Consider the following 22633-nt stretch of genomic DNA (forward strand, 5'->3'; position numbering starts at 1 on the left):
ATATTCTAAATAGATTTAGAATAATTTATTCTATCAAAAAATAAATCCTATGTCTATGTCATTGTAAGATAGGAATGCTTGATTCACAACCCTCCTTGTTGCTAATGAATTGTCATACTTAAAATATACTTTATAATGAAATATTATATTTAAAATACATTTGAGTCCTGATCACCTTTTCTTTTGATGGAATGGAATCTTCTGCCAGTGGGTTCCAGATTATGAACCTGCTTTTGCAAACTCAGCTCCCAGGAACAGGCCCACAACAGAATCATTTCCTGCTGGTGTTCAGTATAATTTAATATAAAGGATACCCAGACAATTCTGAAATATCCTGCTACATGTCACTCACAGCCTGAGGTTGCTGAAAGAGGAGTTCAGTCATAAAAATAAGCAACTTTTTACAGCCATGAAATAAGACAACTAATCAATAAATATAATATAGGAAAAATGGAGAAGGGGAATGTGTTGTAATTCTGGCATAATTATTTATTCTTGAGAAAAAATGTCCTGTTTGCCCATCAACACATTGCAGAAACTCCTAGAAACTCATTGGCTGCTTGTTTCCAAAATAAACATCCCCAGTAAAATCATCTCTATATGATCTTTGCAGCACTTTTCCTTTATCCAAGGAGCAACTAATCACTGAAAAAATATTCATATTATTTCTATTTCCCCCCTAGGGCCAAAATGCAGAAACCTTGATTTCTTCCTTCCGTTTTTTGTTTGGATGCTCTTTTGTCCTGTTTTGTTTTCATAAAACAAAATAAATTCTGTTTACTGAAATATCATGTGATAAATCAGTCTTGATTTTGATGGCTCATTGGAAACATTCTCCAGTCAGTCCCCATATGAATAAATAGTCTTGGATAAGAAGTCCATGGATGGAAAAGTAGGAGGTGCAGAGGAGATATGAGCAATTTGGAGCTCCTATGATGAGGTGGCTTTTTAATACTGCACACACATAGAGGTACCACAACAACTCAGCATTTCCCAGCTTTTTATTCCCTGTACAACCTTCTTCCCCATTCCTTCATTCTCATGTTAACATTTTATAGCACTTGCTGCATTAAATTCTGCTGAGCTAATTAGGAATTTGCTCCTGCAAGGAATGTGAGGGTTTTGTTTCTAAACAAATGAAGAATCTCAGGTCCATGTGGTGATTTGTACAAGGCTCAATGGTGGTTCCTGCCCTGGGCCAACAGAACTTGAATATCTTGAATATTCTTTGCATTTTATGTAGGTTGGAGGTAGAACCAGGGGGTTTCACCAGCAGGTGTGCATTTCTAAGCAAGGTGTTATAATGGGCACAGAGATGGTTTCCTCTGTGAGATTTGTTTGCATTTCTTTAAGGCTCTTCAGCAGTTTTGCCTGGATGACTGCAGAAACCCCTCTTTCCTTGCTTGCCTAAACCTGTTTAACACAAGCTTCAGGTGCTGAAAAGTGACCAAAAATTCAAAAGTGCTTTTTGAGGTGCAGAAGGTGGCAGAACAGCCATTGAAATGTGCTTTTTTGTAACTGTTGTGATGTCCCTCAGCCATCAGGTTCGGGAGGATGCCCCAGGCAGAGAAGGAGAAGCTGCTGGCAGAGATCTCCAGCGACATCGACCAGCTGAACCCCGAGTCCGCCGACCTGCGGGCGCTGGCCAAGCACCTGTACGACTCCTACATCAAATCCTTCCCTCTCACCAAGGCCAAGGCCAGGGCCATCCTGACAGGAAAGACCACAGACAAATCAGTCAGTTCCCTCTTCTTTTTCCTTCTTCCTTTTTTTTTTTTTTTTTTTTTTTGAGTAAAAGATTTGCCAAGTTGACGACACAGCTCTTAAAAAAACAAAATGCAGAACACCCAACCTGGAAAAAAAAAAAAAAAGCCCACTTTGCTGTTGGCAGTGACACATTTCAAGCTGTGTCTGAAACACAGGAAATGTTTTTAGATAGAATAAGTAAACATTATTTGAAAAAACTCCAAGTTCACCTAATAAAATACTTGAAACTGGGACAAGAATTTGAAGGTCACCTTAACCTTTTTGTATTCCCTGATCCTCTCTTCCCGTTTTCCTTCTCCTTGCCCAGAGGTTATCTCCCACACTATCTGTCTAAGGTGGCTCTTGAGCTGTCAGGAATTGCTGTTCCCTGAGGAATATTCCTTTCCCTAAGAGGTAAATGATTCCAGCCATGAGGCTGAACTGTGCTGATGCTCATCCTGACGATGCTCTGATGAATTGCTGCTTTTCTCTGGGTTAACTCAGGTCACATCAGTGCCCTGGGTTGGTGCAGCTGGAATTTTAGGAGAATGGACAGGAAAACCTTGGAAAAGTAAGGAACTTTTAAGTGGGTTTGTGCATTGCCTTGGAAATTTTGTTTTCAATGCACAAAAATCTTCTGTCTCAGTGAGAGGGGGATAAATAATATCTGACCATTTTGGTAACCCTATTTTAATACCTAAAGAACAAAATTGTTTTCCAAAACTTATAACTCTTAGCTTGATGTATTTTCACAAATCATTGGCATAAATTTTATTGTCAGGATTACAACAGAGACTGCATTTTATTTTCCATAATAATTTCAAAGACAGCAAAGAACACAGAGGTATTTCAGGCTCCAAAGAAGGTATTTCTTCCTTTCCTCAAAGGCAATTTAAATAATAATATTAATGTTTTCCATAAATTGAGTGTACCTCTCACATAAAAGCTTTAGATGTGGTGGGCACTCACAATGTGAGTAACTTTTCAGCATGAAACACATAAAGTTTGAATTAGCTAAGTTTATTTATTCTGCAGAAACTGATGTGTAACCTGCTCATGTCTGGAAGTTCCACCACTGCAATTCTCACCCAGTAAATGTATAATTACATCAATTAATTCTCCTTTTCTTTCAGAAGTTGTTAAACTTTGGCACATTAGAAACAGCAATAAAGCAGTAGACAGCATCCAGCTTTTCAGTGCTGCCAATTCTGGAGCCTTTTTTGAAAATACCACTGAAAGAGTGACACTCAGTATTTAATGGTTACAACTTCCATGTTTTTATCAATGGATTTGGAGCATCAGTGTTTGCAGTGTTTAGTATGTTACATGTTTGCTGTGGGCATAGTTTAAATTCATGTGCTTTTTTAGTTGCTGTGTGATCTGAATTCATTTAAAACATTTGGATATGCAAGTGAGTGTAGCAAAACTAGAATGAGTTATTCATCATCTCCTGGGATATACAGAGCTCATTTGACAGAAAGATTCTACTCTCAAATTCATCTGAATCCTTATATTAAAAAGATCTTTGGTTATTTTGAACTCTTTTCTTGATTTTCATCTATCATGAATTGGCCAGTGGTGTAATACAGGCTTTCTAAAGCATGTGGACATGGAGTAATAATGACTTTTTCTTGTACTTGGTGCTCCCACTAGAAAGAACAGAAAGAAATTACCTGCTAGAACCTAAATATGCATTTTAAAAACATCTTCTACAGCCTTGTTACTCCACTATTCCATATGTGTGCAGATCCATATGTGCAGATGCATATTTAATGGTTTTGCTGCTGCCAAAAATGTCATTACCTGAAAAATTCCTTCTCCTCCTGGCTTTTCTCATGCAGTGTGTTTGTTGTTTCAGTTTCACACTGAAATCCTCAGTGCAAGTGGGAAAATAATTTAATCCCTGGCACTGTCCCTCCTGGAATGTCATGGTCTGGAGCTGCAAATATAAAACCATGAGAATGAGCATCCCTATAAGGTTTTAGAATCTGCAATCATAAATGACCTTCAATTTTAGAAGTTATTTCTTTAGTCCAATTGTTGGATTATAATCCCTTGTATTTTAATTAATTAATCAATCAAGTATGTTAACAAATCTATTCATACCAGTGGGATTTGTTCAGTGGAGCAATTAACTATTCAAAGATTCTTCACATGAATTTGAGAAATCCTCACACAACCACTCCTTTAAACCCAGGAGCTTCTTTTGCATATTCTGGAACAGATTGTTTCCAGATCCCAATGCAAGTATTCTGGCACTACTTTTTCTAAGCTGCTTTCAAAATTGATTTGTTCCAGTTGAGTTTATTTCATTCTTGTGTCCTGAATTGTGGTTTGTAGCATGGTATTTGTTTGTTCTTTCCCAAAGAGAAGTTGAGTGGGTTTAAATATGTCCTAATGTTGTTATTTTTAAAGGAGTTAACAGCAAAAAGTTACATTTATCAGATGCTCAATACCATAAAGTTGATATTGCTTGCAGTGTTTCCTAGGATAGAACATGAAAGGAAAGAAAAGAAAATAAAGGAATCAAAATGGGAATATTCTCTGTCTTTCTACAAAAAAAAAAAAGTTCCTTTGCACTCATTAGATTCTCTTTTATAGAAGCTGTTGTAATTGAGGTAAAAGTAGTATCATTTTAACCTTTCCTTAAACATTCCAAACTTTGAATTCTGGAACTGCAGAACATTTTATAAAACAAACAAAGGAAAAGGCAAAACTCCTGCATACTTTAAAATGCTGTTCCTTGCCCCACTTTACTTGGCCTTTCTGTAAATAATTTTAACATTCTGAGGGTATTTGGTTTTATAGGTTTAGGACAATTTAGCTATTTGGGGAGCTCTTGTAAGGTTTCTCAGGACAATTTATTTGGGAACCCTTGCAAGGTTTAGGACAATTTAACTATTTGAGAATCCTTGATAGGTTTAGAACAATTTATTTGAGAACGCTTTATAGGTTTAGGACAATTTATTTGGGAACCTTTGGTAAGTTTCTCAAGACAATTTAACTTTTTGGGGAATCCTTGATAATTTAGGACAGTTTAAGCATTTGAAGAACCCTTGATAGGTTTCTCAGGACAATTTGTCTGGAAACCCTTGATAGGTTTAGGACAATTTGACTATTTGGTGAACCCTTGATTGGTTTAGAACAATTTATTTGGGAACCCTTGGCAGGTTTAGGACAATTTATTGGAACCCTTGATAGGTGTAGGACAATTTATTTGGGAACCCTTGGCAGGTTTAGAAAAATTTATTTGGGAACTATTGCCAGGTTTAGAACAATTTATTGGAACCCTTGATAGATTTTTGACAATTTATTTGGGAACCCCTGCAAGGTTTAGGACAATTTATTGGAATCCTTGATAGGTTTAGGACAATTTATTTGGGAACTCCTGATAGGTTTAGAACAATTTATTTGGGAACCCTTGGCAGGTTTAGGACAATTTATTGGAATCCTCGATAGGTGTAGGACAATTTATTTGGGAACCCTTGCCAGGTTTAGAACAATTTATTTGGGAACACTTGATAAGTGTAGGACAATTTATTTGGGAACTCCTTGATAGGTTTAGAACAATTTATTTGGGAACCCTTGGCAGGTTTAGAACAATTTATTGGAACCCTTGATAGGTTTAGGACTATTTATTTGGGAACCCTTGATAGGTTTAGGACAATTTGACTATTTGGGGAACCCTTGGCAGGTTTAGAAAAATTTATTTGGGAACCCTTGCCAGCTTTAGGACAATTTATTTGGGAACCCCTGAGAGGTTCCTCAGAGCTGTCTGAGGGTTGCTGTGAGTCTCTCTGGGTTCCCCAGCTCTTGGCAAGGACATTGGGAGTAAAGGGGATTTCCTTGTGCTCGCAGCCCTTCGTGATTTACGACATGAACTCGCTGATGATGGGGGAGGACCAGATCAAGTGCAAGCACGTGTCCCCGCTGCAGGAGGAGAACAAGGAGGTGGCCATCCGCATCTTCCAGCGCTGCCAGTTCCGCTCGGTGGAGGCCGTGCAGGAGATCACCGAGTTCGCCAAGAGCATCCCCGGCTTCGTGGGCCTGGACCTCAACGACCAGGTGACCCTGCTCAAGTACGGCGTGCACGAGATCATCTACACCCTGCTGGCCTCGCTGATGAACAAGGACGGCGTGCTCATATCCGAGGGGCAGGGCTTCATGACCAGGGAGTTCCTCAAGAGCCTCAGGAAACCTTTCTGTGACTTTATGGAGCCCAAGTTTGAGTTTGCTGTGAAGTTCAATGCACTGGAATTAGATGACAGCGACCTGGCAATATTTATAGCTGTCATTATCCTCAGTGGAGGTAAGTGCTGTGTTATTTATATTTATATTTTAGAGGATGGAGCACTCTTAACACTTTTAACTCCTGCAGGCTGGAGTGAGTGCATTCACACTGAGCTTTCTTAGTCATTTTCAAGTTTCTTTTTGCTGTTTGCCCTTTATTCAGACAGAAACTGAAAATGGAAATGCCCCGATATTAGTGATGGAGCTGGAAATGCCTGCTGAGTCATCAGTCCATTTAGGCAGAAAACCAAATCAGGGCTATCTTTTGGAAAACAGGAAGGGTGGAATTGCACTGGCAGGAGCTAAAATTCTGCAGGAGAATTTTTTTAAACCTGCAGTTAGATTGTGTGGCTTCCTAATTGACCACAAATGGCTTTGACTCCAGAACAGTTCCAAAGGATAGCTGGTATTGGTCTTACAGGGTTGTGGTGCTTTTCATTGCTCTTCCATTCCTGCAAGGGTTTGTTTGCCTTTTAAAGGAGAGGGAAATGCACTTCTCAGGAAAATGAGGAAAAAAAAACAACCAAAAAACAAACAGGCACTGCGTGTTTCTTCAGCTTTCATCAGCTGCTCTGCTTTATCTTCATACATCACACTTTGAGCAAAGCATGAACCTGAAATCCCAGGTATCAGACTGCCCACATCCAGCACTTCACTGAAAAACCACTGAATTTCAGCTTTTCTGCAGCCAGCCGTGTGTTCTGTGCTCCTGAGGTGATGTCACTGCCCTGCTTTGTGAATTCCTGGTGCCATCAGGGTTTATTTCACTTAGACACCTTCAGAGAAATCCCAGGCACATCCAAGCTCTGCTCCTGTGGCCAGCACTCCCAAGGCAGTGATGTTGCACAAATAAAATCTTGCCCGAGTGATTTGTGTGTATTTTGGCCCGACATGGAACTGCACATATCCATGGCAGGAATGTGCTGAGTGCTCTGGATTCAGCTCCTCCACAGAGCAAGACTGAGGATTTTGTGATTAAATTACATTGCAGCAATCAAACACAGCCTCATGCTATTGTCCTGAAAGCAGCCCTGCTGCTGGGAGGGCACTCTTGGGTATAACTGCATTTAAAATCACCTCCAGCTCCTCCTGGCACCGAGTTTCATTCAGGAAAAATAAGGGGCCACAAAATAATTTATCCTGCCAATTCCACTTCCAACAGGAATTCCTCCCAGAAATTTCCTTGTGCAGACCTTGGGCACCATGATCCTGGAGGACTCTGCATTAATTCAGGATCCAAAACATCTTGCTGGTGTATTTTTGGTTGGTTTTGATGAGAGAGGAGAAATGGTACAAGCTTATCATGCCAACATTTTGTGGCTTTTACTATAATGAAATGTGACAGGTGAGAAAAAGGCCTCTCAAAATTCACTCCTGACTGCAAAAAGGAAACTTGTATTCTGCAAATCCCTGTCCTCAGCAGTGCTTGGTTTCCACCATGGGACCTAGGAATGCTGTAACCAATCTCACATTTTAGATTGCAGGAGGACAATTATTCACATACAATAATTAACTTGAACTAGATTTCTCAGCCTGCCTCTTTTTTTTTTTCAGAATAATTTGTAAACAGAGACCTGTAAAGAACAAATGAATGTGAATCAAGTAACTGTAGCAAAACTCTGAAACAAATCTGTAGAAACATATAAATTCATATAAATCCAAATCAGTCCTTTCTAGGAGGATCCTTTAACTTCTTGATAACAAAGACCTCCCTATCTTTTTTCAGAACTTTTTTTTTTCCCCAAAAAGAATGATAGCTGCTTGAAAAAACAAAAAAGGAGTTCATGTTTTGAAAACAATTAAGCTTTGTTGCCAATTAAAGAAAGCTTTTGTCATGGAATTTACAGGCAGATATATCTATTGAACTGGATCTTAAATACCCCGTGTGATATAAAACCGAATTTTATTTCTCAGCTGTCTCAGACATTTCTGTAAGAGCTACACCCTTGCAAAACTGTATTTCTGTAAGAACTATTTGAATATAGCAGGGTGATTTCACTGAGAACAGGATTTCAAAACCAGAGCACCTGGAGGACTTGCCTTGCTGCAGGAATCCTGCAACACTTAAATCCCTTCACGAAATCCTGTGTACAGACATCTCTAGCAGAAAACCAGCTGCTGAAACCCAAAAATATCCCAGCCAGGGGCTCTAAATGTCAGTGAATCTGTTATTACCTAGTGAAATTATGCTAATTCTGCTGGCTCCAGGGGGGCTGGCTCTTGTGCAGCTCTAACAGGAGAAAGGGGAGGGAAAGATAATTCCAGCTGGAACATCACACAGGGAAAGCTTTTTGTTGGGAAGTGCTTGGAATTTGCCACAAATCCTATAAAACTCTTCAGCCTTTTGATAACCAAACAGCTGCTTTTGCATGTTATCTAAAAAGGCAAAAAGCCCAAATCACAGCAATAGGGAGCTGACAAATTAACTGTAATAGCAACAGATGGAAAATCCTCCCACTCCCACAGTTGGTTTTCCTGTTCCTCAGCTGCTCAGTGCAGCCTCTCTCTGCCTCAGCTATTTCTCATTTCTGGACAGCTGCTCTTACTGTTGGTGCTGCAAAGCAAAGTAAATGGCCAACAAAGTCTTGTATTCTGATTTTAATGCTGCTCAGACAGAGGGGCTGTGTGTGAGCATAGGATTTCACCTTGTTGGTACAACAGAAATGCTTTTGGCCACCAGCAGCAGCACCAAACCCTCATTGCAGCATCCTTCCAGCTGTGGTGACTTTAACAGACACACTCTGGTTAAAGGAGACTTGGAAAGCTTTTTCCAGGAGATATTCTTCCTCTGTGCCACTGAGACTCATCCTCAGTCAGTAGAGTGCTCTGCTATACACCAAAAAGGACTGAAGAACCTTTAAAAATATCACACCCACCTGAGCTGGAAATGAACTCTGTCACAGGAAGGTTTCAGGAGAACAAGTTGGATGGCTCTGTTTGGCAGGAAAGATAACACTCCAAGCCTTATTGGGACAATTTATAAACTGAGCAAACTCTCTCAGGCAGGCTGTTGTCAAACATAGAAAAAGCTCAAAAGAGAATTTTGTAGCATGGATGGACTCAAATTTTTGTGCATTATCTTCTGCAGTGGTTGGATACAGGAATGTTTGGATACAGGAATATTTGGATACTGGAATGATTGTAAAGACCCACACTCTGCCAGTCCAAACTGGTATTTAAATGCAGAGATCTTTCTAAAGTAGCTTTCCCTGTTTTCTGTGTGGTTTTTACCCTAAATTTTAAGCCACAAGTCCCTGCTCCTGGTGTAAACACTGTATTCAGTCATTTTGCTGCATCCTCAGATCAGTAAAAGTTGAAGTTTTATGACTATTACCAAGAAGTAGTTCCTATTTCACTGCCACACAAATCCTGCACTTTGTTAGAACAAAGAAATGCTTTGTAATCAGAGCAAGAACTGCAGCTCATCACTGGAAGCATTGAACCAAAGTCCATGTGACAGTCTCAGAACACAAACCCCAGGCTGCTGAGTCACATCTGCCTCAGCAAAAGGAAAAAGAAGGAGCACATGTGTTCACTCAGCCAGATCTTTGCCTGGTTCTTCATACTGAGATTTTAGAACGTGCATTTAAATGCAAAATGCATTCATTCAAAGGTAATGGAATGTAAAGACATGCAGGTGGCAATTTCATAGGTGAGGGCAGGTGAAAAAGATTGCAATTATTGTCAGGGACATGAAAGAGGCATCCAGTAAGTAAACAAACAAATAAAGTATTTTCCACTGAGACAGTACAGAATACCAGTTTACACAGAGTGGTGCTGCTGGCACTCAGAACTTTGGGGTTACTGGCCTTTCCCAGTCACTGTGAACACTTTCTGACTTAGAACAGTTTATTGCAGATTTTCAAACCAGCTGAAGCAGCTGTAGGATAATGAGTGATGACATAAAGAAAATGTGGATAAAGAAACACAATAAATAACAGGGAACTGTGGTGTTCTCCTGGCATTTTCCTTTTTCCTACAAGGCACATCCCTCTGCAACTCTTTATTGCACAAAACTCACCTTTTGGTACAAAACCAAATTGGTCTGGAGCATATTTATTTTATTCATTATTTATATATTTATATAAGAGCATTTTAACAGCTTGAAATATACCATAATAGCTGGATGTTTAAGCTTTTGCCTCTTACTTCCTTTTTTTCCTGATTTAGATAAGGTTCTTGGAACAGAAGCAGCGTTTTCCTCTGTAAGAGGTTTTTACTGAGAAAGTATAGCAAACTGTCAACACCCAAAAAACACTGCCTGCATCCTGAAGTTCTCATTCATGAAAAATCTCTCTTGCCTTCAATGGGAATTTTCCTTCCACTTGAATTGGCTTATTTAAAAATAACATCTGATGATCTCCTTGGCTTTTGTCAGAGTCATCTTTTCTGCCTCTGGTTCCACTGGGTCATTAGAAAATCATCAGTTTGGGGTTTTTCAGGGGGTTTCAGGATTTTAGCCACTGCAGTCTCACTGAACTTCAGTTTAGGGGGCTCCTGATAAATCCCAGACTCTGAAGCACAATACTTAAATTGGGAATAGCTCCTGAAAAACTCACACCCCAAAAAATTCCCACCCCAAAGGAGCAGGGGGCAAACAGAGATGAATCTCAGAGGAAATCAAGGCCACGTCTTTGTGCTCTCTGATTTTTTCTGTCCCTGCACACTGAGTCATGCCCAGCTAGCTCAGAGTTCAGCTGCAGCACACAAGGAAAATTTAAAGCTATCCCAACCCTAAATTATTACCAGCTTTGAAGGGCTGAAATTTGGCAAGTTTCAGAAAGATGTCAGCTCGATTCTGCAGCCCATGAAATGCATTCAGGTAATTGAAAAATAAATATATAACATTTATCAAAAATTCTTCGGGTATCTTTAAAAAACTGCTCGAAAATATTGCCAAAGGAAATTCATAAAAAGGAACTTTTTGTTATATTTACTCCCAGACTGTCTGAACCAGATTTTATGGGGTTATCAGTTGAATGGGATAAATAAATGATGTCTGCAAGAGAAGCACATTGACCAACAAATATCCAGGTTCACATTCAAAATGACTTTTATTCCTCCCTTTGAAAAAACTCTGCCTAAAGCTCACCTCTTGGAGGGCTGAGTATCCTTTCCTGATCAGTGCCCTTCATTTTCCTGGCTGTGTGCTCATTTGTTTTCCTGCCAGCTTTGCCTTTTAGTTTACACTGCAGTTTTTTTCTCCCCATGAAGTAAAGCCACGATGTATTTATAAAGAGTTTTGTTTCCTCTCAGCCTTTTTGCCAGTGTGCAGCACGAGTGGAGCTGAGTTAGGAGAACTCTGCTCAGAAAGGTTACAAAGATCACAGGAAATAACAGCTTATTTTTCACATTTTTAATAGAGATCAACCTCCTGTCCTTGCTGGAATGGAGTTATTGCCTTAGGGAAGTGATTTAATACTTGCTTTTTATTGATCAACCTATGAAATTAATTTCACAGCTACACAGCAGATTTTATATAAATTATTGACTCTTCTCACTATGTATTATGCCATTTGGGATGTGTTACCCAGTATTAAGTATTCATGTTGGTTACTTTCATATGTGAGGATTTAACAAACTTAGACATTCAACATTAACTTTCAGTGCTGGAGAATCAAATAAACTGCAGAAGTTGAGTTTGTGCCTTTTTTTTTTTTTTTTTTATTTTGATGGGTTCACATCCACCTTAGCAGGAAACATTTTAGTGGCAGCAGCTACATGTAAATCCATCAGAGTATTGTTGATTTTCCAGAAGTGAATTACCTGATAGAAGTTGTTTATTCCCAACTATCTCACTCTTTTTTTCCCACACACACTCCCAGTTTACTGTGGAAAATCCACTGTAGTGGAGTATAAACCTAGTTCTAGAGTATGAAACTAGTCCTAAAACCCCTCTGAGCAAATCCCAGTGAAATCCAACAAACTCCCTGATGGTCAAACAGCTCTCAGGTTTCATTTGCCCAGAAATGTGCGAGGAATCAACGCACGGGATGGATGCTCTGATCCTCATAAACTCACAACCCTTTTGTTCCCCCCAGGGGAAATGTTTCCAGGACTAGTCCTAAAACCCCTCTGAGCAAATCCCAGTGAATCTTACCAGGCAGCTGGGGTCATGTCAGACAGCTCCCAGGAAATGCCATTTGCTGAGGAACACGTAAGAAATCACGACGCTACGATGCTGATAACTCCCAACTCTCTTTTCATCTCCCCAGACCGCCCGGGGTTGTTGAATGTGAAGCCCATTGAGGACATCCAGGACAACCTTTTGCAAGCCCTGGAGCTGCAGCTGAAGCTGAACCACCCCGAGTCCTCGCAGCTGTTTGCAAAGCTGCTGCAGAAAATGACGGACCTGAGGCAGATCGTCACGGAGCACGTGCAGCTCCTGCAGGTCATCAAGAAAACCGAGACGGACATGAGCCTGCACCCCCTGCTACAGGAGATCTACAAGGACTTGTACTAGTGACAGAGCACTTCTGCATCCCCTGACACAATGTATGTTCTTCGGATTGCACTATTTCTTGGAGGGAAAAACTTGGCGTGCCTAAGGAATTACTGTGAAACAGCATTTAAAAAGAGAGAGCTTAGTATAGTAGATCTATTTTATGCATATTGTTTATAAAGACACATTTACAATTTACTTTTAATATTAAAAGTATCTATATCATGAAATTGTCGGCAGTATTTTCAGAATTAATTTTTTAACTGCGTTATTTCTTAAAATTGCTTGTCCAAGTATGATCAATGCTTCACTCGAGCATGCAGTTAAATTTTCAACTAAATAAAAACCTTCCTCCTTGAACATTTCCAGGGAAATGTTTGAAGTATTAACATTCTATTTTGTGCTCCTGAGGCAGCAGCAAAATAAAACTCAGTCACAGGTTAGTGTAACTCCCCAGGAGAGTTCCAAGGCCAAAGGGAGAAGTGTCAGGTCTGAAAACATTCGTGCCTTCCATGATAAGATTTGACACTGACAGAGCTCTGTGAAGGGGGCTCAGTGTAAGGAAAAATCAGGCCACTCATTTGTGGGCAAACTGAGAACTGAGAAGCCATTTCAGGAACTAATTAAGGCAGGAACATGCACAGAGTCCTTTTGATTCCTCTGCTCGTGCAGGTTCGAGCAGGTGGAGCAGCAGCTGCTCCAATTCCCAGCCCAGAGCAGCCAGAGCTCAGCTGGAATGGGTTGGTACAAACCTCTGGGCCTGAGACCTTCCCCAGTTATTTGACAAACTGCCATTGAACCACAGTCAAAAGATAATGGAAAATTAGTTTGGTTTTGAGCATTGGAAAATTGGAGATGTTGTGACAAATTAACTCCTGAACAAAAAAACAAGGTTTGGGTTAATTCTTGTGTAAAGCTGTGATGGAAACCCTCTACCCTGAATTTGACTTGAACTCTAGACATTCACCCAAGGATGCTGGGAGATGTTCCTGCTGTTGAGGTCATTGGTTTTCTTGCATGTTGTTGCCTTATAATGTCACCTAAGAGTTCCACAGGGAGCAGAGCACAGCAGATTTAACAGAAAATAAATTTCCCAACAGTGTCATTTTGGGGTATTCTTGGTACTGAGGTGAGAGAATCACATTTCACCTGCCCACATCTGATTGTTTGTGAATGTGACCCCTGACAAAATCAAGAGGGGGGACCCACAGTGGTGGACCAGAAGAAGGAATACTGGGGGAAAAAGCCACTATTTGTAACTTATATATCAAAATAAGGAGAGGTCCCCAATATCCTTGGCTTCCTCCCCATGTCTGTATTTTATTGATGTAGCAAAAAATGTGCCTTAAACTGAGACAAGGGGAGTGGTGATTCCTAAGTGGACAAGGAGGTGATGTAGGTGTGAGTAGGATCTTCAGGGAGCAGAAATTGGCTTTGCTCCTAATGTAGACCTTGAAACTCTTAAGCCAATGCAAATGATGCAATAAAGAAGCTGAGAGAGGTAGATATAGAAATTAATCCTTCAGCTCATGCCTTCCACACCTGGAAACGTTTCCTGCTGCTTATTCCAGGTAACCTCTGGGCCTGAGGGGGGTGGTGAGTGTTATTCCCACCAGGAAGTTTGGGGAATTGGATCATCCAGCCTGCAGGTGCAGAGCCCAGAGGTGGAATTGCACTGAGATGAAGTCACAGCTCTGATCCTGCCAGGCTTGCAGTGAGGTCATTCCAGGTAGCTGAGGAGGATGGCCCTGGAGCAAAGCCAGCACTGCAGCTCATGCTCACACTGCAGGGCTGCTGCACCTTTCAGGTGGTTCCAGCTGAGTGTGGATTACATCCACACTGCCATGGCTGTTGCAATGCAAAAGAAAATACTCTCTCTCTGCTTTAAGTTGTTTCCCACTGTTCTTTGAAGTGTTGCCTTGCATCCCTTAGTGGGAGAACTGTGCAGAGCTCACCCCTCCCGTGGAGGATGGATCAGAGATGAGCTGGCACTGGGATGGACCCCAGCTCCAACACTGAATTCCTGTAACAGCAGCACCCAGCAAGAGCCATCAGTCTGAGCCTGCATTTCTTAAACAATCCAATTTCCCACTGGCTTCCCTTGAAGTGGAAGTCCAGAAGGAGTTTCAAATAAAAAGGAATTTAAGGGCATATCCTTACAGAAGTAATATTCAAAAATATTTGAGAATAAGTGGCAGAGATGCTCTGACAGGGAAATTGAGTTCAGTACTTGCTTAAAGTACTAAAAAAAATCTGTGTAACCCAGCAGCACATTCACCAAAGAGCTTCTTCCCACTCCTGCAAGGGGCAGTATTTTTGAAACTGTCCATTCAGCAGTGACAGTGACTGAGCCACTCAGTCCAAAAAAATCCCTGTATTTTGAGAGTGGAATGGAATCACAGGCAGAGGAGTTTTGCAGGAATGGGTGTTATCCTTTATGAGGATGAAGGCACTGAATGCCCAAAAGCCTCTACTTTTCTTTCAACTGTATCAGCTGCTCTAATAAAATATGTTGTTCTCCCTACACCCTGTCTTCTCTCACCTATTGACATTATTCATGTTTTCCTCAAGCCATGCAAAGTGTTAATTTTATTGTGAGTTACTAATCACTGACATGTTCTGATTCTCAGCGGTTACATCATGGTTAAGAAGTTTTGCCTGAAATACTTTTCTACAAGAATAGGTCTTAAGGGAAAAATGTTCATTTAATGGACAATTGCTGTGTACTAATTTAGAACAAATGACTGTTATGAGGATATGAAAACATTTTCTCAAAAAATAGCATTTTCTCTTGTGAATTATATTCAGAATTTTGATCTAATTGTAAATACTTTCTGTTTCTATGGGACTTTATTTATTAAAAACAAAAACTTGCTAATGGGAGTTCATCAGTAGGTTGTAATACTTTCAGACTCTCTGGAGTTTTGGGTAGGATGGGCTACACCATAAATGAACAATTTGGGTTTTGATCTCCAGTGCTACTAAAAACATTTAACAGCTCAGGAGTAGAAGCAGTCAGCTGGTACATGGCTGCTTTTGAAGAGCTTCATTGTGCTGGTGGTGTGCTGTTCCTTACTCAGCTGTGCACTGCATCACCACATCCTCAGGGATGCTGTGGGATCCTGCAGATTCCCACAGGCTTTGGAACTTCTGGGCTGTTATTCTGAGCTGCATTTCACACAACTGATCTGCTTTTCCTGGGGAAAAGCTGGAGGTAAATTGAGTCCAGAGAAAGTCATTTGATGTCCCTGCTCACATCCAATTCGTTCCCCTCGTCCTGCCAGGCATCAGAACATTCCTTGTAGGACCTCAGAGGGGATCAACAGGAAAATTACCTTCTTCAGACAAGAAGTGACCATGTCTCCAGCAAATGTTGCTGTGATGGCCTGGAATGAAAATTGAGAGGAGAGAAAAGCATTTCCAGCATCCCCCTTGTCATGGCAAAGGCAGCCCAGACCATTTTAGTCATAGCAGAGAGGAAAACCTCTTTGTCCCTGTGGTGAAGGTAATTCACCAGCCCCCAGCACTCCCAGGAAGAACCTTCTCCAACACAGCCCTCAGCACCCCAAAACACTGGGAAATGGGAAATGGGAAATAAAGGGGAAATGGGAAATAAAGGGGAAATGGGAGATGGGAGATGGGAAATGGGAGATGGGAGATGGGAGATGGGAAATAAATGGGAAATGGGAAATAAATGGGAAATGGGAGATGGGAAATGGGAAATGGGAAAGGGAAGATGGGAGATGGGAGATGGGAGATGGGAAATAAATGGAAGATGGGAAATGGGAAAGGGAAAATGGGAGATGGGAGATGGGAAATAAATGGGAAATGGGTGATGGGAAATGGGAAAGGGAAAATGGGAGATGGGAAATAAATGGGAAATGGGTGATGGGAAATGGGAAAGGGGAAATGGGAGATGGGAAATGGGAGATGGGAGATGGGAAAGGGGAGATGGGAAATGGGAAATAGGAGATGGAAAATGGGAAATGGGAGATGGGAAATGGGAGATGGGAAATGGGAAATGGGAAATGGGAAATGGGAAATGGGAGATGGGAGATGGGAAATGGGAGATGGGAAATGGGAAATGGGAAAGGGGCTTCCCAAGAGCTGCTGTCCCACCTTGTGACTGAGCCCCTTCCCTCAGCTGACACCCTGTGGGTTCCAGACTCTGTGGGTACAGATAAGCCCTGAGGGATCAGGATTTGATATTTGATTTGCAGCTGTAAACTCTAGAGTGAGGCTGAGTACGTTTTAATGGGACTTTTTTCCTTTAAAATAAGAGGTAATATCCCTTAAATGGATGTCACATCAGCTTTGCAAACACAAGCTGCATCTAGAGATTCATAGGAGAGGAGATTCAGAGGAGAGGAGAACAAAACTGAGGGGGAACAACCCCAGCAAACACCCCCTGGGTCATCAGCTCAGTCATCACCTGTCCAACAGTTCAAGGACTGGGAAAAAACTGTGGTCTCATCATAAATCCCATTCCAAGAGCCTTGTCTGATCAAAAACCAGCTGCACAGGGGTGCACCCAACCCCACAGATACAGGAATTGTGCTTCCATTCCTCTCAGCACTCCCCAGCCCTGGAAACCATGGGTGTAGGAAAAACAACTCCTGAACTCCTGGATTTTCCTTTGGATGTGCAGGGTATGGAGAGGAAATTAGGCAGCACATCTTCACTGGCTTGAAGTAAACACTCAGGAGGCAAAGAGTGACCCAGCAAAGGAAGAAAGGAGGAAATGATTCCACAGCTTTGGGTGCAATTTAACAGTGTTAGACGTGTGTGTGTGCAGGCTCTCACAGATTTTACCTTTGCTTCTTCCTAAGAGCCCCATGGACTTGCTGTTTGCAAGAAGTTTTAGTGTACCAAAGCCAGTAAACAGCACCTATAAATTGATGTGCTCCCAAAATAAAAAATCTTTGTTCAATTCATAATCTCCTTCACTGCATCTCTTTATAGCTTAACGTGGTGAATACTGAAGCATTGCAAGTCTGTAGCTTGGCTAGATCATGTAGCAGGAATTCTCTGGGCAAGTCTTGCTCTGGGCAAGCATTAGTCAAGGCAGTAACTCTCAGATTTTTGGGGTCAAACGCTCCAGGACTTGTTTTAAATGTGAAATTAATTCGCTTCGATAGATTTCTGCGAGGGGCTGAGATCAGTTCCCAGCTCTCAGATGGGACGAGCTCCTCATTAGGATTTTGCTAACTGAACGTGGCTCTCAGCCCTGCTGTAGGAAAGGGCAAAGCCAAAAAAAAGAGCTTTAGCTGCTGGTGAAAATAGCCCTTCTATTGAGACACAGACTGGTTAAGGGCTTTCTTTTTAATTATGGAGCTTCCTTATGGTGCTGGAAATGGGGAGCATTTTCATAACAGCGTTGGCCAAGAGGAATATCCATTGCTCATTATGTTCTGTGCTGTTACCCAACGAGGTTTTTTTAGTTCAGTGGAGACAGCAAGGGAGCAGGGGAGTCTCCAGAGGCAGGGGAGGGAAGGAGGAGCACGCAGCTCCATTGGTTCTCACACTGGGAAGAGCTGGCAGTGCAGGAGCAGATCTTGTCCTGCTTGCTGCAAGGGTGATTAAAGCATTCTGTTGTGTCAGCATATCCTGGGTTTGTTACTGCTAACTCTCAGCTGGCCATATCCTGCCAGATTTGCAAGCAGAGCCTGCCAAGCCATCTCAACAAAAATGTAGCTTTAAATATTATAAATGATGCTGCATTTTGCTGTGGAAATGTTTCCTGAAAAGGCTGTTCCAAAACATCCTTTATTGTTGGGGGAGGGGAGTAAAAGGGGCCTGGGAGAGGGAGGAGGGAGGAAAAAGAGCTACTTTTAATAGACCTTTTTTTTTTTTTTTTCTTTTGAGGCCACAGATTCATTTCACATCATCCTGCAAGACCAAATGGATTTTTTTTTTTCCCAGTGACTATAAAACCTTACAGTAATAATTTTGTATGTAAGTTTTGGCAACTAAGCTGCAGTGGGAGGAAGGGCAGAGGGCATCTGATTTTCTAAAGGATTGCAGAGAGGGATTTTGCAATTGATCAGTTAGAAAATCCTCCTTGGTGAACATCTGCTTGCTGGCAAGGGAGATGTGTCTTCTTCCTGCTGTAATAAATGAAAAATCTCAGCAGGGAGAAGGAGGTGGCTCCTGAAACAAGGGCAAGCTTTGGGTTCCAGACCTCACAAAAGGGATTTGGGTCTCCATTGATTACAGGATGATATCAGGGCTGGTCAGTGAGATCCTGGCTGAACTTTGGCTGCTGGGTTTCCTTCTCATCACAGAACCCAAACCACGAGCCCTGGCCCACGGGCAGCACCCTGGGCATGTGTGCAGAGACACAAACTCAAAGCTGCTCACTCCAAATCCCAACTGGGGTCCTTTTGCACGGGGAGGTCCTTTTGGAAAGAATGCAGACTCACAAAATTCCTTCCCAGTTCAGCCCCAAATGAAAGGAAAGGAAAGGAATGGTCAGAGTTGAGCAGTCAGAAGTAAATTAAGATGTGCACAGTCCAAAGGAATTGTGTGTTGGAATCCAGATTATGTTAAACTTGCTGTCTTTTAGCTGAACTTTAATCAAAAGATCCAGGAGCTCTTTAGCTGAATATTTCCCCAGCTGAATATTTCTTCTTTTGTACTTCTTTTCTCTTCAGTTTTCATGTGGATTAATGGGATTAATTCTAGACTGGTAGGAAAGGCACAGTGATGTGCAGGTTCCTCTGCATCTGGACTCTGCCTTGAGTAAAATATTTGATCATTTTAGTTTATGTACTTTTACAGTAAAATATAAACAGGAGTAATAAAGCCAGATTCAAAGAAGATGGGACTTCCACAGTGCTTTGCCCTTGCAAGATCAATTTATGGAATAAAATTCCCTGAGTCCTCCTATTAAGCTTGGACTTGCACTTCTGTGGAAAAAGACAATGAAAAATAATTATCAGAAACAGATTTTGTCTAAATATTAAAAATAAAACATATTAAATTATTGGAAAATTAATAGCCTTTTTTATTCTGCAGCTGGTGTTGACAAAAAATAAAAATAAATGAAGGTGGTGGAAATTTAACTGGGAGTTCTTCACCTTCTTTTCTGGGTGGACTCTGCAGTAAGGACTCTGCATTTCCCACTGCAATTCCAAGGTGCAGAGTCTGCTTGCAAGTGTAATTCAAATGCTAAAGTGGCCCTGGAGGAAATGGCATCACACCAAAATGAAGTAACAGGGGATGAAGTCGTGCTCAGAAATGGATTTTGAAAACACTACAGGGCTGCAAAGGTGGCTTGGAGGAGTCCCTTGGAGAGTCTGGGTGCTGAAGAGGAAAATTCTGGCACCCAGCAGTAAAAATTCTCTATCACAAAGAGGGTATTTTCTGATGTCAGCTATTTTTGGCTCCCCAAAGGCAGCACTTCTCATTTTTTCCTTGCAGGGGGTTGTGAGGTGTTCACCTGCCAGGTCCAACATGAGTGGAACCACAAGGAATTGCCAGTAGTGGAAATGATACAGCTTAACCCAAATATTATCCCAGAAAGGGTTGGGTTGGAAGAGACCTTTGGGAACTTCTAATTCCAATGTGGGCAGGGACATATTGTGAGGGAGGAACCAGTGGGCTGTAAATGTTAATTATGGATTTTATATATAATCTCTCCTCCCTGTTTGCTCTGCACTTCCTTTGGTACACAATAAAGCTGAGCTTAACCAGCACCAAGCCTGGCATGCAACTAACCCAGAGTTTCACTGGGAGCTGCCCAGGGCAGGGGAAGAGCCTCAAATCTGGGATCAAGCCCAGAATGGGGAAGCTGCTCATGTTTAGAGAAAAATCCCATTTGTGGTACAAGTGACACCACTTGGGGTTTGTGGTCTGCTCACTCTCCATCACACAAGGTTTCCAGGAGAAATTTTTGATCCAGGACTTTCATGGATCCCAGGGAGGGGGGTTTGGGTGCCCAAAGTGAGCAGGATTTGATCCTGGATGGATCCCTGAGGACACCTGCCCCAGATATGCAGAAGGGATGTCTGAAGATCAGTAAAGGCAGTGTGATTTAAGAATAGATCAAATAGATTAAAAACAGTGAAAATGGATGGCCATGAGCACGGTGTGAATCCTGCTCTGCCATCCTGGGCTGGGCTGGAGCCTCTCTGGGTTCCAGTGGCTGAGAATTTTCCTTCTGTACAGCCAGAATCCTCAAACTTCCCCTTGCAGAACATCATTATCCAGAGGTGGGCATTATTGAAACAAGAGGGAGAGAGGAGAAGCTGTCATCCCAAGGTGTCTGCCTGCTTTGCAGGTTCAAGTCACCCCAAAAAGCCCCAGGGGCAGTGCCAGTGCAGGGCAGGGCCAGCCTGTGCTGATTCTTCCCATTGTCCCCAGTTCCTGTCCCTGCATCCTGCTGCCCCTGGCTGGCTGAGAGTGCCTGTCCTGTCAGAGCTGTGGCACTTTGGTCTGCAGCCAAGGGGCTGAGGGTGCAGACCAGAGCAGCATTTCCTGTGCCAGGGCAGGGAGCTGTGCAGCCCCAGCTGCTCCTGCCCTCCCCAGCCGTGCCCAGGGCACTGGGCAAGCAGCACCTTGGCAGCTCCAGGAGGAGCAAAACCTTCTCCTGGCAGCTCTGGGGGGAGCTCACTGTCCCTGCTGAGTGTGGAAACAGCAGGACCCCCAGAACAGCAGATCCCAGTGCAACCCACAAACTGGGCAGAGATGAGAGAGCCCAAACCTTGCATCAAGAACAGCCCTTGTGCAGCTCAGCCAGGCTCGTGTTTGGAGCCACAGGAGTGGAATTGATGTCCCTCCCTCCAGCAGGTGAGGGGGGCAGAGCAGGCAGTTTGTGCCATCATTTTTCCTGGTGGATCTCCTGCACTTGGCACAAACAGCAGACACAGAAAGTCCCTGTGCCCAGCTGGAGGGCAGGGCAGGGACTTGGAATCCCTGTCCCTCACTCTGCAGCCTGCACTCCTTGGCCTCTCTGGGATGCAGAAGTGCTGAGCAAAAAGCAGCTGGGCTGTGCACACTCAGATGTGGATTTCAGAGCCCTGGTGTTGAAATATTTGTGCAGCTCACCCAGCCAGGAGTGAGGGGCAGCAGCGTGTCCAGGAGACACAGCAAACATCCCCTTTGCATTCCAAATAAATCAGCCTTCCAGGAGGAGGGGATGGAGCTCTTACCCAATTGTCATGGTGTTTGTTGCTTGTTTTTGCTCTTTTTTTTTTCAATTTTTTTAAGACATTCCAAAGTGCCCTCCAGATTTTTGGAGAAATGTCTTGTGCTCGTTTTATTTTATTTTATTTTATTTTCAGTAAAATGACAACAACAAAACAAACGAGTCCCATGCTGCAGATCAGACAATGTTTCTTAACAGGGTTTTAAAGCTTGTTGTTACACAAACACAATTCCTGCTGCCAAGAGCAAGCTGATATATTCTTGGCATGCCTGGTGGGTTTTAAATCACAGGCAGTGGGTACATCCTGCCAGAGGAGCAAAATTTCACTTTGATAGGTGCAGGGAGAAGAACCTCTGGTTCCAAAGCACAGACACACAGAGCAGTTCTGCAGGTCAGGACTGCAGGGCACAAGGATGTTATCACAACATCCTTTTTTTCCAAGCAAAAACCCATTAAAAATCACCACTAGAAATAATTTACTTTACAAACTAGAAAGCTAAACTGAGATTTTTTTTTTTCCTTTAAAATTCTATTTCCCAGCTGTGCCAAATCTTTGAGCCTTTAGATTTTTTTTCCTCTTTTTTTTTCCCTTCTGGTGGTTTTGAGTGCTACTTTCTCAGGTCCTGAGTGTTATCCTGGGTGCCTAAATCCAGGTATCCTAAATCCCCTCAGGCCAGTGTAGCTGTTAATAATCAGTAAATTAAATTAATCTCTCTGGTGATGTGTCCTGTAAGCAATGTCATGCCCCCAAATTTCTGAGCTGGGCCACATCACTGCAGCTTTTTATCAAACATTTCCCTTCTGTCTGTGCAGGCCCAGGGTGGGAAACATCCAGTGGAGTTCCAATATTAAAGCAGAAAATGACAGCTTGCAAGAGGCACTAAAGGAGATGAGAAAAGATTCTGTGCTTTAAAACAAACAAAAAGATAAAAATCCCAGTACTGCCAAGGGAAGAGAGGAAATAACAGGAGAATAAAGATTAATTGTTCAATAGTTTCTTTGCTTAA

At 42.1% G+C, this 22633-nt stretch overlaps 1 protein-coding gene across 2 annotated transcripts in view; it reads left to right on the forward strand.

Moving 5' to 3' along the window:
- PPARG (peroxisome proliferator activated receptor gamma) overlaps positions 1-15366 on the forward strand; it is a 52927-nt gene extending 37561 nt beyond the window's left edge. For both annotated transcript variants that reach the window (XM_056501253.1, XM_056501252.1), the window contains exons 5-7: positions 1538-1737; positions 5605-6055; positions 12252-15366. In XM_056501253.1, the coding sequence (XP_056357228.1) occupies positions 1538-1737; positions 5605-6055; positions 12252-12499 (899 nt within the window). In that variant the 3' untranslated portion in view covers positions 12500-15366. The remainder of the gene's footprint in view (positions 1-1537; positions 1738-5604; positions 6056-12251) is intronic.
- Positions 15367-22633: the final 7267 nt, after the last annotated feature.

The sequence above is a fragment of the Oenanthe melanoleuca genome, chromosome 12 (genome assembly GCF_029582105.1).
Source record: "Oenanthe melanoleuca isolate GR-GAL-2019-014 chromosome 12, OMel1.0, whole genome shotgun sequence".
Lineage (NCBI taxonomy): Eukaryota > Metazoa > Chordata > Aves > Passeriformes > Muscicapidae > Oenanthe > Oenanthe melanoleuca.